This window comes from Pipistrellus kuhlii, unplaced genomic scaffold (genome assembly GCF_014108245.1).
Source record: "Pipistrellus kuhlii isolate mPipKuh1 unplaced genomic scaffold, mPipKuh1.p scaffold_m20_p_3, whole genome shotgun sequence".
Classification (NCBI taxonomy): Eukaryota; Metazoa; Chordata; class Mammalia; order Chiroptera; family Vespertilionidae; genus Pipistrellus; species Pipistrellus kuhlii.
Genome location: NW_023425529.1, coordinates 64,187,514 through 64,205,016, shown reverse-complemented (window position 1 = coordinate 64,205,016; position 17,503 = coordinate 64,187,514). Strand labels below are relative to the sequence as shown.

Genomic DNA, 17,503 nt, shown 5'->3' with positions numbered 1-17,503 from the left:
TGGCTATGGCCACAGAGAGCAGGAGGGGAGGAAGGCTTGGGTTTCCCTGGCAATGGAGGAAGTCAAGCTTTCCACACACCCTGGTGGGCCCAGGCATCCACTCAAGACTACAACGTTTCAATTATAGAAGATAAATAAATTCCAACAGAAATGGCTGCGGCCACGGAGCTGGAAGAACAGGAGGCTAGGGTTGCCCTCGGCAATGGAGGAAGCCAAGCTTCTGTAGCTCTGGCCAGCTCAGGCCTTCACTCTAAGCTACTAAGTTTCAATTATACAAGATACATAAATTTCAACAAAAATGGCTGCCACCACCAAGTGAGCAGGAGGCTTGGCTCTGCTCCAGGCTACAAAGTTTCAATTATAAAAGATAAATAACCCCAGATACCAGAGCCTTCACTTAGGTCGCCAGAGGGTGTGGATGGCCTGCAAACCACCACAGGCCCCTCGCCCAGGTTGTCCATGCCCCAGGAGAACCCCCACCATGATCCGGGACACCCTTCAGAGCAAACCAGCTGACCCCCACCCATGCACCAGGCCTCTATCCTATCCAATAAAAGAGTAATATGCAGATTGACCATCACTCCAACACACAAGATGGCTGCTCTCATGTGGTCAAAGATCCTTCCCCCATGTGGACACAAGATGGCCACCACATGGTCAGCAGGGGAGGGCAGTTGGGAAGCACCAGGCCTGTAAGGGAGGGCAGTTGGGAGCGATCAACCTTGCAGGGGAGGGCAGTAAGGGGTGATCAGGCCAGCAGAGGAGGGAAGTTGGGGACAAACAGGCTGGCAGGGGAGCAGTTAGACATCAATCAGGCTGGCATGGGAGTGGTTAGGGGGTGATCAGGCTGGCAGGCAGAAGTGGTTAGGGGCAATCAGGAAGGCAGGCAGGCGAGCAGTTGGAAGCCAGCAGTCCTAGATTGTGAGAGGGATGTCTCAGATAGGAGAGGGTGCAGGCCAGAATTTCGTGCACCGGGCCTCTAGTAATCAATAATAAATTATTTCAATCTGCATGACTCAGTAAGGTTGTGAAACTTCTTTTAATTCATTAACAGTTTAAAATTATATATTACTTTTCAATTTTAATATTTCAGTGTCCTACTACACTCTTAATAAAAAATTCAACTTTATCATTTAGCATTATTCACTAATGATGGGTTATAATTTGACAAAGAAGTACAAAGCAATCCTAAAGTTTTTCTTTGTATTTCATCGTTTTTTCTCCTAACCTATATACTCCTGTTAAGTCTTCACCACATCTTTTCAAGCAGAATGAACTACTAATTCAGTAAAACTGAAGGTCATTATTTACAGCATTTAAAATTCAGGAAAAATAAGTATTAATAAATTTCATCAAACATAAGCAGGGTCAATCATCCATGTAGGCTAAATAGAAAATCCTGGTCAATTCCTGATTATAAAGGCCCTCCAAAGCTCCAAGAAACACTTAAATGTGATTAATTACCTATAAATAAGCCTATTCCTGAGAGTTAACACATTAGTGTATTATATTACTAGTCATTCTGATCTCTGTGTAAATTATTTGCAGAACTCTTTTTTGAAATTCAGGGAAAAACAAAATACTAAAGAAATGAATGGAAGGTGGGAAGTTTTGGATCATAGACTAGTGATTGATTGCTAGATGGGCAATTTTAAGGTAATCTCTAAGGATAGAAGAAAAAGAAATTATCACAATGTTTAAAGAAAAATAGAGAGAAAATAATAAAAAACTGAGCTTGCTTCATATGCTTAGACTTTACCTTGCTACTAAATACTAAAATTAAACATCTTTTTTGCATATTGCCTATGACCAAAGAAAATATCATTCCTTTGGCAAGGTAAGTTCAAGCATTATTATAATTATCTAGAAAGAAGCAATATGTATTTTACATTTAGAGTTCAACAAACTCAAGTCCACTTTTTTTTTTTTTTTAAATATATTTTATTGATTTTTTTACAGAGAGGAAGGGAGGGAGTTAGAGAGCCAGAAACGTCAACAAGCTGCCTCCTGCACATCCCCTACCCGGGGGTGTGCCCGCAGCCAACGTATATGCCCTTGACCGGAATCGAATCCGGAACCCTTCAGTCCACAGACCGACGCTCTATCACTGAGCCAAACCAGTTTCGGCCAAGTCCACTTTTATTGAAATGTTTAATAGCCTTAATAATTAATGCTAGACAACACTATTAAAATTTTAAATATTTCATATAAATATGCCAAAATTCTTTAACATTAAGATCAAATATGTCACAGAAAGGCAATTTTCTGAACATACAAAACATTAATTTTATATAGCAGGATCCAATTATAATCTTATACTTATAGTTAAGGTATAGTAAAAATTGCACTTACTTTGAAAGAAACTGTACTGTTGCCCAAACGCCACCATACATTAGCCCTTTAATGAGCCAGGAATCAATATTTAGGTCTGCTATAAACCCAACCAGCCAAATAACTAGGAAAGGAGTTCCTAGCATTACTTTCTGCCGAAATTCCTGTAAAGAAAAAACAAACAAAAAACAATTAGAAAGTTTTTAATGTTTTAAGTAACCTCAATATGAACCATTGTTACCTATATAAAAACATGCAACAAGAGAGTAAATTGATTCATTCAAATATGCTTACTATAAGAATTATTCAAGGCGCTGGTCTCTGTCTTCTGGAAACAGGCAGTACACAAATAATTTAAAAGTACTTGGTTAAAATTATGTAAAATGAGAATAGAAGTTATAGGAGTGAGTCTAGATAGTCAGATACAGTACAGAAGAGAGCAGTAACACCTGCTAGCACATGAACAGGCTAGAAATAGTTCATGACAAATACCACCCCATTTTACCAAGGCCATTGATAACTAGAGACAAAGACAATAAGAATGACTAATGATCAAAGATAAGGAAATTGAGGATGCTTAGCCTGGAGAAGGCATTTGGATGATATACTTAAACAGCATATCAAAGCCTTTAGATACATTATGAAATTAAACAATCTACAGAGTACTAGAATCTACAGCATGGAGGTTATGTGCCTCTGAAAACATTTAAAAGCCAAGTGCTTAATACTCTGGTCACCTCTAACTGCCCTCCCCTACAGGCTTGATTGCCCCCAACTGCCCTCCCTTGCATCTGCCCTCCCCTGCTGACCATCTTGTGGTAGCCATCTTGTGTTCACATGGGAGTAGAGTTTTCAACCACATGGGAGGCAGCTATCTTGATCTTGTGTGTTGGAGTGATAGTCAATCTGCATATTACTCTTTTATTAAATAGGAGGATAGAGGCCTGTTGCATGGGTGGGGGCCAGCTGGTTTGCCCTGAAGGGTGTCCTGGATCAGAGTGGGGGTTCCCTTGGGGTGTGGGGCAGCCTGAGCAAGGGGCCTGTGGTGGTTTGCAGGCCGGCCACGCCCCTCAGCTACCCAAGCAGAGGCCCTGGTATCTGGAATATATTTACTTTCTACAATTGGAAATTTGTAGCCTGGAGCTGGGGCCAAGCCTCCTGCTTGCACAGTAGGGACAGCCATTTCTATTGGGACTTATGTATCTTCTATAATTGAAACTTTGTAGCCCGGAGCTGGGGCCTGAACCAGCCAGGGTGCGTGGAAAGCTTTGCTTCCTCCGTTGCTGGGGAAACACCTCCCTTCTGTTCTATGTGGCTGAAGCCATCTTGGTTTGGGTTAATTTGCATACTCGCTCTGACTGGCTTGTGGGTGTGGCTTATGTGCATGGCTTGTGGAGCAGAGTAATGGTTACTTTGCATATTACTCTTTTATTATGTAGGATTCCCATTTAAGTCTATAATTTTATGGTTTTCTGTCTGTTCTCTGTGTTTTGTTCTATTTTCTTTTTCCTGACTTCTTTTGGGTTATTGGAAAGTTTTTAAAGTTCTATTTTCATGATCTACAGTGTTTGTGAGTATAGCTTTTCTAGTGGTTACTCTAAATATTACATTATATAAACATAACTTATCACAGTGTCTTCATTTTACCAGTTCAAGTGATGTTTACCTCCTTTTATATCCTTCCAACCTCATTTTATGTTCTAAATTATCTAAAATGTATTCTCTATATACATTTAGAGTCACATCAAACAGCATTATAATTTTTGCTTCAACTGTCAAGCAAAATTTAGAAGACTTAAGGAAAATCTACCATATTTACCCATAATTTTAAGATTCTTGATTTCATTTCTTTTGTTTAGAGAACTTTTCTTAGCCATTCTTTTAGAATAGTTGTGCTGATGAAAAATTCTTAGTTTTTATCTGAGAATGTGTTGATTTTCTTTCATTCCTAAGATATATTTTTCCACTGTATGGGGTTGATAGTTCTTTCCATTCAGCAGTTGGAAAACGTGTCAGTTCTATCTGAGGTCTATGGCTTCTGATGAGAAAGAAATCCAGTCATTTGAATTTTGATGCCACTATTGGTAAAGGGATTTTAAGATTTTTATTTTTTCCAGAAGCTTGACTATGATGTGTTTAGTGACGATTTCTTTGTGTTTATTCTGTTTAGGATTTGTTCTTCTTCTTAATTCTGTAGTTCTGTCTTTTGCCAAATTGGAGAAATTTTTGGCCATTTTATCTTTGAGAACTTTTTTAGCTTCACCCTCTTTCTTCTCTTCTTCTGGGACTCCAATCATATTAATGTTAGATATTCTGTTATAACCACAGATCCCTAAGCCTCTGTTGTTGTTGTTTTTTTCCAGTTTATTTTCTTTTGTTGTTCAAAATGGGTAATTTTTATTGTTCCATCTTCAAGATCACTGATTCTTTCTTCTATACTCTAAAATTTGCTATTGAACCCATCCAATGAGGTGTTGTTTTTTTTTAATTTTGGTTACTGTAATTTTCAGTTTAAATTTTTTATTTGGTTTTTCTTTATATTCTATTTCTGTATTTCTTTTTCTTTCCTGAAATTTTAATTTCTATTTGTTTTAAGCATGTTCATAACTAATTGGTGAAGCCTTTCTATGATAGCTGCTTTAAAATCTCTTATCAGCCGAAGCCGGTTTGGCTCAGTGGTAGAGCTTCGGTCTGTGGATTGAAAGGTCCCAGGTTCGATTCTGGTCAAGGGCACGTACATTGGTTGCAGGCACATCCCCAGTGGGGGGGGTGCAGGAGGCAGCTGGTCGATGTCTCTCTCTCGTCGAGGTTTCTAGCTCTCTATCTCCCTTCCTATCTGTAAAAAAATCAATAAAATATATTTTAAAAATAAATAAATAAAATCTCTTATCAGATAATTTTAACATATCTCATATTGTTGGCATCTGTTGATTCTTTTTTGTTTTAAATCTCGTTGGCTTTTAGCATGATGAGTGATTTTCAACTGAAACTTGGACATATTGAGTATTGTGAGATAATAGATCTTAAACCTTTTATTTTAGATGGATTCCTCTGATGTAGGCTAGGAGGGGGGTGAGGTACTTTCTCACTCCTGCCAGGTGGGTGGAAGTCCAAGATTCTTGCTTGGCCTCAACAGGGCTCCTCATTACTGCTGAGCAAAGCTGGAACTTGTAGGCCTCCAATGAACCACTACTGATGAAACATAGTAATTCCTCCTTTGAAAAACTGCTGTTTGAACTACTCTGTTATTCTTAGACAGTCTCTTATTCTGTAAGTCAACTCTGTTGTTTTTAGATAGTCCCTTATTCTGTAAAATAACTGTTTTAGTTTGAATAATAGAAAAAGATAAAAATTTAGCTGTCTGACCTTGCAAGCTAGCCATGTGACATATCAGACTAATATTGATACTGATAATAATTCCCATATTCTTATGCCAAGTATTGGTTCATTATGTATTCAAGGTTACAAACTGTCTGTAACAATAACCTACACAGAGCTCTTTATGAAATCTGCAGAAGAAAAAGAAGCTCAAAAGGTGTAAATATGGGAAACTTGTTCTATGTCGGGGCTCAGAAATTTGGGAAACACCTCCCTCTGGGCCCGAATAAAGACTCCTAATTAATTGGCTCATAAAGGCATCTCGTATATATCTTGCTGATTTACGATAAAACACTGATATCTCCCTGGCTAGAAAAGTTAGGTGTGCCTCATTACTATTTCCTATGTGTTCTCCACTGACACAGCAGTGGATGGAACATCATTCACAGCCAGTGGGAATCAAAGTCCCCACTGTCTACGCAGCCTTTTTCTGATACCATCCCTGGAGAGAAGTTGAAGCACCTCATTATAGCCTGGAAAGGACAGAAGTTCTGGCCTTTGCTGTGTGAATCAGGATGGGGCCACAGCATTTTCTGTAGTGTTTGGATATAGTAGAAAGTTATTTTCTAAAAGCTTTTGAAATTTTTTTCCTTCTTCTTTTTTTAAATTCTTATTTTATTTTTTGTCCTTTGAATAGAGAGCAGACTTTTTGTTGCAAGCTTTTTTGTCTGCACCCATTCATGATTCTAGGCTGTTGGCTTTGTCGACTCCTCTTCTGGGATACTGGTAAATGAGGCAAAAATAAACAAAAGAAAACACAGGGAACTCAACACCATGTTATTCTTTGAAGCCTGAGTTCCCTAGTCATTTTGCCATGTTCTCTCCATCTTCCACAGTCTTTTTACATTTATTTTGTAAATAATGTCCAGGTGTTTTAGTTACTTAGGAGGAATAGGAAAAAGTACATGTACTTCATATTCCCGGGTTTATTATCACATTATCAATAAACAACATTTAAAAAGAAGATATTGTGAGATATCCACTGTAAACAAAAGGGATCATGGATTTTTAAATGTGCAGAAATACTAATTTAGGTATTTTCATCTAACTTTTTATTAAGCAAGTTAATAAATCTGCCTGTCTAAAATTTTCTCACTTTAAAAACCCAAGTTCTAAAATCAAAATTCCTTCCATATCTAATTGTCTATTAGCACTGTCCAAAACAACAACAAGAACACTTTTTCCCATTTCAAATGACTTATTTTTGGTATATACTATTGAATCCTAGGACTTGCTGTCTTCTTACTTAGTTTTAAATTCAGAATATACTTTACAGACTAACAAATAAAGTCATGATCATAATTTACATTTCTCTAATTTGAGATAGAAAAAGAATAGTCTACATAATTATAAGTACTTAATTCCACAAAGCCCCTAATCATCATCTATTTTTATCTACTAACCTTTTCAAAAAGGTAACATATTTAAGGCTATTAAGTCAAAACAAAAAACAACAACACAGTAATACTTGACTTCTAAACTAATCACAATAATAATAAATGTTAGTAACACTGTGCTAAACTTTTTAATGAAGTTCTTTTTTTAAAAAACAGATCATGTTCAAATACACAAACCTGATATATAGTTCATTATTGCTGTAAATTACTTTATATGTTAATGAAGATCTAGAATTTAAAATGTCATTTTCATCTGACAATATATTTAAAAAAACAACAACTTTAGAACAGTTATACTAAACAAATGAAAGCATAAAGATTATAAGACACCCTGAAGTAATAGAAGATTCTTTAATTACTAGCTTAGTTATTATAAGATATCAGCCATTTTCACTCTGCTGAGCAAAACTGCTCTAAATTCTGGAGGATGGAGCAACACCAAAGAAAATAAATAATAAACTATATTTATATCGTAACTAATGGTGAAATAAGAGTTAACATAACTTGCAAAAATTGTTCATTATTCTCAACCATGGCATAGAAAATAGGCAAGTTTATAAACTATAAATTTAATTTTTCTGATGCCTAAATAATACAACAATGAACTTTTCAGCTCATTAAGGAAGTCTGAACTACAAGTAAATGAGGGATGCTTTCAAGTGTGTTTCCCTTTATTCAAAACTTGTCATTTTGTTCTGATAACAGACAGATCAATATTAAATTTACACTAATAGTTTTACCACTGGAACAACTTGAGGAAGACATGCATAAGATATGTATGGTATTCAAGTTTTTACTTTTGACAAGTTAGAAAATACCTTGTTAATTGTTTAGGTAAATAAAGAAATTGTCAATCAGCTATTTTTTTGAGGGGAATTTTTAAGAAATACCAACTCTTTTGGAAAAATTTTCTTGATTTTGAAACCATATAAATGGGCAACTGAGCCAAAAGTCACACAGTTTAAATTAAAGGTATATAAAAGGTCTAAAATGGGATTTCTATAGAGAAGTGAAAAAATGTTTCTTCTCCTTTAAAAAGGTTACAACATCACAAAAGAATGAATAGCTTAACTTAATTAGAGGTAGACTTGAGTAGTTAAAAAGATATGTATTGGGACTAAGATTTTTTACAATTGATTACCATATTAACAAATGTACTTGAACAGGAAAAAACTTTTATCAATTACTTAACTAAGGCCAGCTGAATCAATGAACTAAAATTTATGAGATTTAAACAATCTCACATATACCCTTCTTAATTATTAGATAACACAAACAGACCATCAGTCAAATAGGCAGAGCCTTGAGAAACTTTGCTATCTACCTTCATTGTATGCTGGGTGAAATATTTAAATATTATATCGGCAAATGTCAAAATTAAAGGCTGTAAATGCTCATGAGAAAAAAGTATGCTTGCCCTCGCTGATTTGGCTCAATGGATAGGGCATCGACCTGAAGACTGAAGGGTCTCAGGTTCGATTCCAGTCAAGGGCATCAAGATCCTCATAACCTCAGTAAGGGGCATGCAAGAGGCAGCTGATTAATGATTCTCCCTCACTGTTGATGTTTCTCTCTCTTGCTCTCTCTCTCCCTTCCTTTCTGAAATCAATAAAAAAAATTTTTTTTTAATTTATGAGTCTTATTAAAAAAGACTAGATATTTGAAATTTTTCAGTCATGAACTTACCTTATCAGCTTTCAGTTTTCTAAGGAAAGATGGATTATCATATCCTTTTGCTTGTCTTGCCTCTTGCAAATGGTTGATCATCCAGACATTTTTTCTCTGCTTTGCCAAATCAAGTGCTGATTCACCCTGATAATATAAGTGGAAGAAATTCATATTAATAATAAAAACAAAATATTTTAGTTACTAACTTTTAAAGCACATCCATAAAAATAAATTGAATGCATATTAGCTCATTATTATTTTTATATTGGGCAGTCAACTACTAAAAGAATCTAAAAATCATTAAATATTACTTATGCTTTCCCATTCAAGGTACAATCAAAATATGTATTTACTCATATAGATTCTATTTGTGCTTACATTTTGGCTTATTTTAGAAAGCAAATCAAAAAGTAGGTATTTTAGTACCTGCTGGATCAGAGTCTAAAACAGTTTATCAGTTATTTCATATTCATTAAAGGTTTCATTAGTAATAGTAATTGCTACATAATATCCTGTTATATTACCAAATTTTCAGAACTCTTTCAGTTTAATTTTAATGATGACAAGTTTGAAGATGAATACAGGAATAAAAAAATCAATTTCTACTTCTTCTACTGTTGTATTGCCATTCTTGATCACCTTAAATTCATTCATCCATAGAAATTTCCAAAGAGAATAAAAGCAGTAACCAAAAAAGAGTGAACCTCAAGTTATGAACTTGTAGTTCCCTTTTATCTCAAGAAAAAGAATGCCAAGGAATACAAGTGAACAGAACTAAAACGGTTTCAAGAAAGTAAGAAATAGCATCCCTAATTCTAGATCTATGCTTCTTTATGCCTGTATTAAGATCTTCTCCTTTAAATTAATCAGACACCTACATATCTATTCTATTTAATAGTCTCCACTATTTATCTAATACTTCAAGTATAAATGTGAAATTAAACATTTTCCAAATTTGCCAAAATTTCAAGAATGTATCAATGAATATTTAAAATAACTTTAAAAAGAAGAAAAAAATATTAACATTTTAATTTTAAAAACTATATGAAAATAAATGAATAAGGAGCCTTGGGTGCCTTACTTAGAGGAATGATTATCAAGTATAAAGTACAGTTTTTAAAAAAAAAAACTTAAAAAATTTTAAAAAGCAAACAAAAAAATAAACACACCACTACCACCAATAGCAACAACTATAACACCAAAATAACAACAGAGAGCCCAACCAATCCTTTAATAAAAAGAGCAATTGTATTTAATTAGGAACAGGCTAATCTAGGTGAGTCTTCCACAAATACGATTATTTATTTTTAAATATCTCCTTACCTATTCAAAGATTCTATCACCTAAATTGTTAGAACCAGCTAATTAATCCAAACTATAAAGATTACCTGAATAAAAGCAATCCCTTGGATAACAACTCCCAGAGAATATTCTGCAGTTGCCTCGGTCCAGCTGAGCATCCCTTCCACTAGAGGGCCATGTGACACCTAGGGATTGCCTAGATAAAAAGATGGAGGGAGCTTTAAGAAGTCTTTCAACTACTCCTCTAGTCAACTGACTGCTTTTGTATAGTTCTTTTATTCAGCTGGTAAAATAAACAAGCAATTAATTTAAAGAACTGTATTAAAACCAGGGTTCCAAATCAAGTCTTTATCTGATCACTCCATGTGTTAGCTAAAATAGTAAACAATAACATCTCTTAAATGGAGTATTTATGGATGATGTGACATGTAATAAAAGAAATTCTTCAAGGATTTTGGTCAGATAAATAAACACTATGGAAGGTAGACAGTTGGGTGATCATATTTTGCCTAAGTTAGACTGAATTTCATTATTAAAACGAAGGAAACTTCTTCCTTGGAGACCATCTAGGTCAGGTACTTAAAAGATAAAACTACTTTCTAAAAACAGTTCCTTACCTCATTTCAAGAAACTATATATGTCTTCCAATATGTTAATTAACAAAGCTCAGTAATTTTACATTCTTAGCAAGCTAAAATTTATGTCCTCAGATCATGTTAGAAAAAAAAATTACAAATGCTTGGGCATTACTCCGAGATTGTTTTCTCAATACCCAATTCATCTATATTTATCTGCATAACCAAAAAGATGTGCAGGGGGGTAAAATATTTTTTTTAACTCACAAATGAGATGTTACCATAAAAAAGGATAACTACATAGGTCATTTAAAAAAAATCTTAGTATTCCCAAATAACTCCCCCCATTGTTACTACTTGAAATTCAAATTTATCCTATGTAACTATTATCTAAGTTCTTAAATTTTTTTAAATCATCAGATGAAAGCCTTCTAGAAAAGCTGAAATTTAATTTTTTAATAATAATTTCAGAGGTCCATGGATCCACCCTCTAATAAAAGAAGCTCTAGTCTGGGGTATATGGCCTTTTCTATCCTTCTACAGATCAAAATAGCCATTTTAAAGTTGCCTACCATTTAATATTAATTGTCTCCAAAATAAGTTCTATATTCTTTTGATAAAATAATCATTTGTTTATACATTAAAAGAACTGAATTCCTTAGTCAAATAACTAACTTACAAGGGTAAATAAATCTAATATAAAATGAGATTTCTAAGAAACTTAAGCTTTGCCTTATTTAGAAAATAGCTATTTTAGAAAATCAGCTGATAGTTATATAACAATTATAACAAAAAATATAATTTATCATATTCTTTAAAGAATGTAACTTTTACTGGCTATTAAAGCCATGTCCAGATTCGTATGCTACATCTTTTTGTCATAATTCATGATTAATAACAAACTCTTAAGACTTGAAATAAAAAATATACAGGTATAAATCAACTTTACTTGTCAAATTACTGGACAAAAAATCTTGGCTTGTTTTTTAATTAATAAACTTTTCCCTTTCAAACTTTTTTTTCTTCTTTTTTTGTGTCAAACTTTGCAGCAATTTAAGTTTATTTAATTAGCTTGGCATTCCACATAGGTAAAAGACACCACTCAAATTAAATATGAGTAAAGCAGAACCAATTGCTATCACCTTCACCCCAGAAGTTTTCCTTCAATCTTCACAACCTTAATATATATCACAAGGCATTCAGTTATTCAAACAAAAAAGTACCATCAATGATATTTTCTTTCACCTTCACATCTAACCTACCTCTTCATTTTTACTCTATAATTTCTAAATCAACTCACTTATCACTATTTCTATTCCTACAATAATAAGCTAAACTAGCCGAAACCGGTTTGGCTCAATGGATAGAGCGTCAGCTTGGGTACTGAAAGGTCCCGGGTTCGATTCCCGTCAAGGGCATGTACCTTGGTTGCGGGCACATCCCCAGTAGGGGGTGTGCAAGAGGCAGCTGATCGATGACTCTCTCTCATCGATGTTTCTAACTATCTCTCTCCCTTCCTCTCTGTACAAAATCAATAAAATATATTAAAAAAGAAAAAAAAAGAAAAAGTATCAAATGGTATAATATATATATATATATATATATTTTTTTTTTTTTTTTTTTTTAAATAAGCTAAACTAAATCATCTTTTGCCTGACTTACTGCAATAGCCTAACTCAGTGGTCAGGAAACTCGTTAGTCAAAAGAGCCAAATATTAACAGAACGATTGAAATTTCTTTTGAGAGCCAATTTTTTAAAACTTAAACTTCTTCTAATGCCACTTCTTCAAAACTGACTCACCCAGTCCGTGGTATTTTGTGGAAGAGCCACACTCAAGGGGCCAAAGAGCCGCATGTGGCTTGAGAGCCGCAGTTTGCCGACCACGGGCCTAACTGATCTTCACCCATCCCTTTCATTTTCTTAATTCTGATGCTATTCTTCCTACAGCAACTAAAGTAATCTTTTAAAAATATTTACAGCACAAAGATTATATAACCAGCCTACATAAATCCTTCCTTTTGTTTCCCATGACTGAGAATACAATTTAAGCCCCTTATCATGGCCCTGTATAATCTGGCACCTGCTTCTCTCAGTGGCTTCACTTCCTTGTTCTCTGCTATCGGTCAAGGCTATCAGTTTTGCACTTCTAAAATGGCAAGCTAATTTTTGGCTTATTCATTATCCCTATGCCTTGCCCTTGCAGGTTCCTCTACATCAAGCATGTCAAACTCAAAGGCCAAATAAACAAGATTTAAGTTTATGTGGACCGCAAAAAACAAACAAACAAACAAACAAAAATCAAAAGCTTCAATTCTCATAGGTTTATTCTGAAAATTATAACATTAAAAAAGAAAAAGAGCAATGATAAAATTAGTGTTTTTTTTCTGACACTTAACATCTCTTCTCTGCTATCTTTCCTACTTCGGGGAAAATCTTGTTCGCAGTGATTACTTTCAAAACTGACCCAAGGTGAAAGTCAGTAATTCTGGATCTGATTGGAGACTTATTTCCTTTCATAATTGTAAATAACTGCTCACACCTTTATATTGGCTGGGCCGCAAAAATTCATTGTGAGCCTTATGCAGCCTGTGGACCACGAGTTTGACATGCTTGCTCTACATGGTAAATTTTCCCTCAATTATCTTTGCATAATTGAGTCCTTTTCATCCGACAAGTTCACAGCAAATGTCATCTCGTCAGAGGCATTCACAAATCACTCACATGATGTGGTTCCCTCAACCATCATCACTCTACTCCATTTGCTTATGTGTACATATGTGTTTAATGTACTATTATCTGTTCCCTCAATACAATGCAAATTCTGAGAGAATAGAGACTTCATCTCTCTTAAATACTTCGATTTCACAGCATTGAACATTGTTGAATGAATAAATGACTTCCATTAGAAGGTGGTGACTAGACTTCAGCATATTAGGAATGTCAGATTCCAGTAGAATAGGCATCTGATACTTATTTTAATCATTTTAATTACATAAAGTGGATTCTAAAACAAAAATCTACTTTTCCACCAGTGTAGATAAAATGATTATTTTTACTTGGAAAGTATAAATGTTCCCTGGGCAAATGAAGCAACTCCTTAGACTTTCTTTAAAAATAATATCCCTCCAGAAACTATCAGGGAATTAATTACATTTAAAATATTCTTATCAATAAAAAACCCTGATTATACATGTCAGATAAAAAGAAATTTTCATAAAAAGAAAGTGATTTAAAATATACCATTACAAAGTTCTACAGGCACAATAATTATCTTAATTATTGACAGTAGACTCTGCACAGTATTCACATGAACTGTACTAGTTAAGGAAGCTACATTCCATTTATCCTATGTTGGCACCAAATAATTCATGTGTCTAAACCTAGAAAAAACATTAAAAATATGAGGCTCAAACCATTTAAATATTTTCAAATATCTCTATTCTTATCATTACTTTTCTGTGTAGATTCATTATAGATTATTTCTCTTACTAAGACTATTCAAAAGGTTGTGCAAGTGTTCACTATTTATTTTGAAAGACATTAAATTTACAAACTACACCTCAAATTCTTAAAAATCTTAATCAAGGAGAAATTATCTAAAATTTTATATGAATAGAAAATATATTTTTAAATGCTCAATAAAATATATAGCTACTAGTTTCAAATTCCAGAAAGCTGTAGTCATACTGTCATAATTCCTTGGTATTAACCACAATTTTAACATTGATATGGCTCTTGGCAGAATCTATGAAGATTCATTATTTGCCATATTGAATCTGGTTCTATCTTTTCAATAATATAATACTAAAAATCTTAAAATTTTGGAGGCATAATTATTGTAGGAATGACTGGTAGCAAATAAAAGGAAAGAATAAAAATAGCACTCTAAAACAATTCAGGTTATAAAATACAAGGTAATCTCACTGATTTTTTCTTATAGGGATATTGGTCAGAGTTAGTCAAACTCCTTCCTTATACTTTAGGTCTTAATCCCTAACTTACTAATTACAGTATAATGAACATTTCCGTTTCCTATTTTAAAATGTATGGAAAAGCAAAAATTTCTCCCTATAATTTCAGAATAGCAGAGAAGCATATTACCTAAGTCATGATAACTAACAGTAAAGCTCAAGACTACACAAATCACCATTCTGTCAGTCACCAAATATTTAAGGGTACCCATCATTTGTCAGGCACTATGGCATGTTAACTTGCAGACAAAACCGCTCTTATCACTTTGGGTAGGAACAAGAAGACTTTATTTTTTTTAAGAAGATAAAGAATTTTTTTTTTAATTTCTTAGTTTCCAATACAGTATATAATATTTACTTTTAAATATTTTTAATTATACTCATTTCTAAATATTGGTTATATTAACTACATTAGGCATCTTATATCTAGTCTAAGCTATTTCATTTTAGTAGTTTAAGCTTTACTTTTTAGAGTAATACAAGAATCCTGGGGGTATAGCTCAGTGGTAGAGCATTTGACTGTACAGTAATACAAGAGAATAAATAGATGTCCTGATCCAGCAGGAGATAACCTACTTTTTGATTGCCATTTCATATTATTATGTGCTTGAACCCTTTTCATATTTAATTACCACATATTCCTTAGAAATTTAAAACAACATGACTCAGAAAATACTATGGTTTATAGTCAAAATTAAAGAACATCTGTTATTGACACAAAGTTATTTATGAATACACATTACTAAAAGACGATATTTAAAAGTTTAGCCCGGATGATGTGGCTCAGTAGTTGAGCATTAACCCATGAACCAAGAGGTCCCTGATTTAATTCCCAATCAGGGCACATGCCCGGGTTGTGGGCTTAATCCCCAATAGGGGTACATAAGAGGCAGCCAATGGATGAGGTTTCTTAGGAATATAGCCTTTTCTTGCTCTCTCTAAAAGCAATGAAAACATTTAAAAATATAAAAGTTTAGTAATTTCACAGAAAGAATCTGTTGCTAAAAAACAAGGTAGATACTTAAGCTTTAAAAATGAGAATGGTTACCCAAAATTTAAGACTACCAAAAGAACATTCTTACAAATATCCATAAAATGCCTACAAATTTCAAAATGCTCAGAGTATAAATGGTAATTGAGCTTTGCTTAGATAATTTTGTGTACTTTTCCTGGATTAGTCCAGCATCTGGAACAGAGAGGTTTTCTTTATAAACATCAAAAAAGTGTTTATCAAACCTTTAACAAAAAAGACAATAAATGACCTAGTCAAGGAATTACTAAAAGTTATTAAGGGTAATGTGGTTTAAGTATAAACTTGTGATTCTCTGTAATGATTTTCTTAAAGAAACCAAACACTATTTCCTTCAGCTATAAAAATACAGATTATATAATTTCCAAAAGTAATAAGAATTCACTAATGAAAAGGGCACCAAAATCTGAAAATACTAAAAGAAGAAATAAATTTTCAAAAAAAATTTCTTGCATAAAGGCAAAGGGTTGAGCTTAAATAAGTTTCTTCCATCTTTGACAATTTGTGAAAAAACCTGGATTATTGAGAAATTTGTTTCTTATAACCACATTTCACACAGCATAATAAATATAGGATATTTTTACCTTGACATTCTGGGCATCAACATTAGCTCCAGCTTCCAGAAGAAGACTAATGACTGTGGTATTCCCTGCTAGTACTGACCAATGCAAAGCAGTGTTTTTGTGATACTTGTCACCAAGGTTAACTGAAACATTGAATGTTAAAAGCAATCTAGTTGGATCCACACTGAAAAGGAAAAAAAAACAACAACAACAACAACCCTAATTTCAATTATAGAAATCATTACAGATACTAAACTGACTGTTTGAATTTGCATTCCATCTTGGAACACTTCTCCTCTAATCTATACTCAACAACTTTATAATCACAAATGAGATAATAATTTAATATGAAGTATTAAGTATGTGAAATACTGTATAAAGTAATGTAGTTCTAAGAGAGAACATACTTGGTCCTGATATTTTCTTTTTTTGATCTTGGAATTATGTCTTAAATATCTATATAATTAAACAATTGAATTTTTAAATTTAAATCTGGATTGTTCCAAAAATGATTTAAGGCAATGTATTAATATATGAAATTTGTTAATATGCAAATCACATGAAAAAATTCATTGCTTCCTCTTCCATTCTTAGAAATTGTTGAAAGAAAATAGAGTAAGGTACTACATTACTAAGATAAAGGTAAGCGTAGAAATTAGAACATCCAAAAAGGTTATTTATGACATATACTATGTATTCATAATGAAAAATTTATTAACAAGTATAACATTAACTGCTTTCTCTTTTCAACTATTTACATTTTATTATGTTGAAAATGATGTAAATAAGTATTTTATAATGCATACATACCTGTGTGTTCTATAAGCTGCCCACATTAAAGGTGTCATTCCATTCTGATCCATCATATCTACATCCTGATAGAGTATAAAAAAAAATTATTAAATTCCTAAACAATTTACTTGGAAAAATCTAATTTATTCTATCATGGGTGATTTATAAAACTTTTTTTCTTAACTTCAAAGTAAAACTATTCACTGTCACTAATTATTTTAATGTGTATGTAAATATTTAATTGATGTATATATTAAAGATATACTTAACACATATTTATAGTTTTCCTTTTTAGGATGCATTATTAATCAACCTTTCAATGTTTTGTATTTAAATATCTTCACCTACTTTTGATCTTTCAGCCACAAAGATTAAATAATTAAAGTCTTTAAAAACTTATTTTATACTTAGTCATAATAGAAGGGAATAATGAAACTGTTTATTCCTAAGCATTTCAAAACAATGACTAAAAGACCTATCTTTTTATTTTTATTT

General features: G+C 33.2%; 1 protein-coding gene and 1 long non-coding RNA gene across 3 annotated transcripts in view; both read right to left on the bottom strand.

The window, feature by feature from the left end:
- Positions 1–17,503, bottom strand: part of ZDHHC17 (zinc finger DHHC-type palmitoyltransferase 17) — an 86,823-nt gene that overhangs the window by 21,259 nt on the left and 48,061 nt on the right. For both annotated transcript variants that reach the window (XM_045588274.1, XM_036456018.2), the window contains 4 exons: positions 17,027–17,091; positions 16,238–16,400; positions 8,793–8,918; positions 2,353–2,495 (listed from right to left, as the gene is read on the bottom strand). In XM_045588274.1, the coding sequence (XP_045444230.1) occupies positions 2,353–2,495; positions 8,793–8,918; positions 16,238–16,400; positions 17,027–17,091 (497 nt within the window). The remainder of the gene's footprint in view (positions 1–2,352; positions 2,496–8,792; positions 8,919–16,237; positions 16,401–17,026; positions 17,092–17,503) is intronic.
- LOC118728928 lies at positions 5,215–8,595 on the bottom strand. Its single transcript, XR_004991049.2, has 3 exons — positions 6,005–8,595; positions 5,920–5,923; positions 5,215–5,520 (listed from the first exon to the last, which is right to left on the bottom strand). It is a non-coding gene; the product is annotated as an uncharacterized LOC118728928 (long non-coding RNA).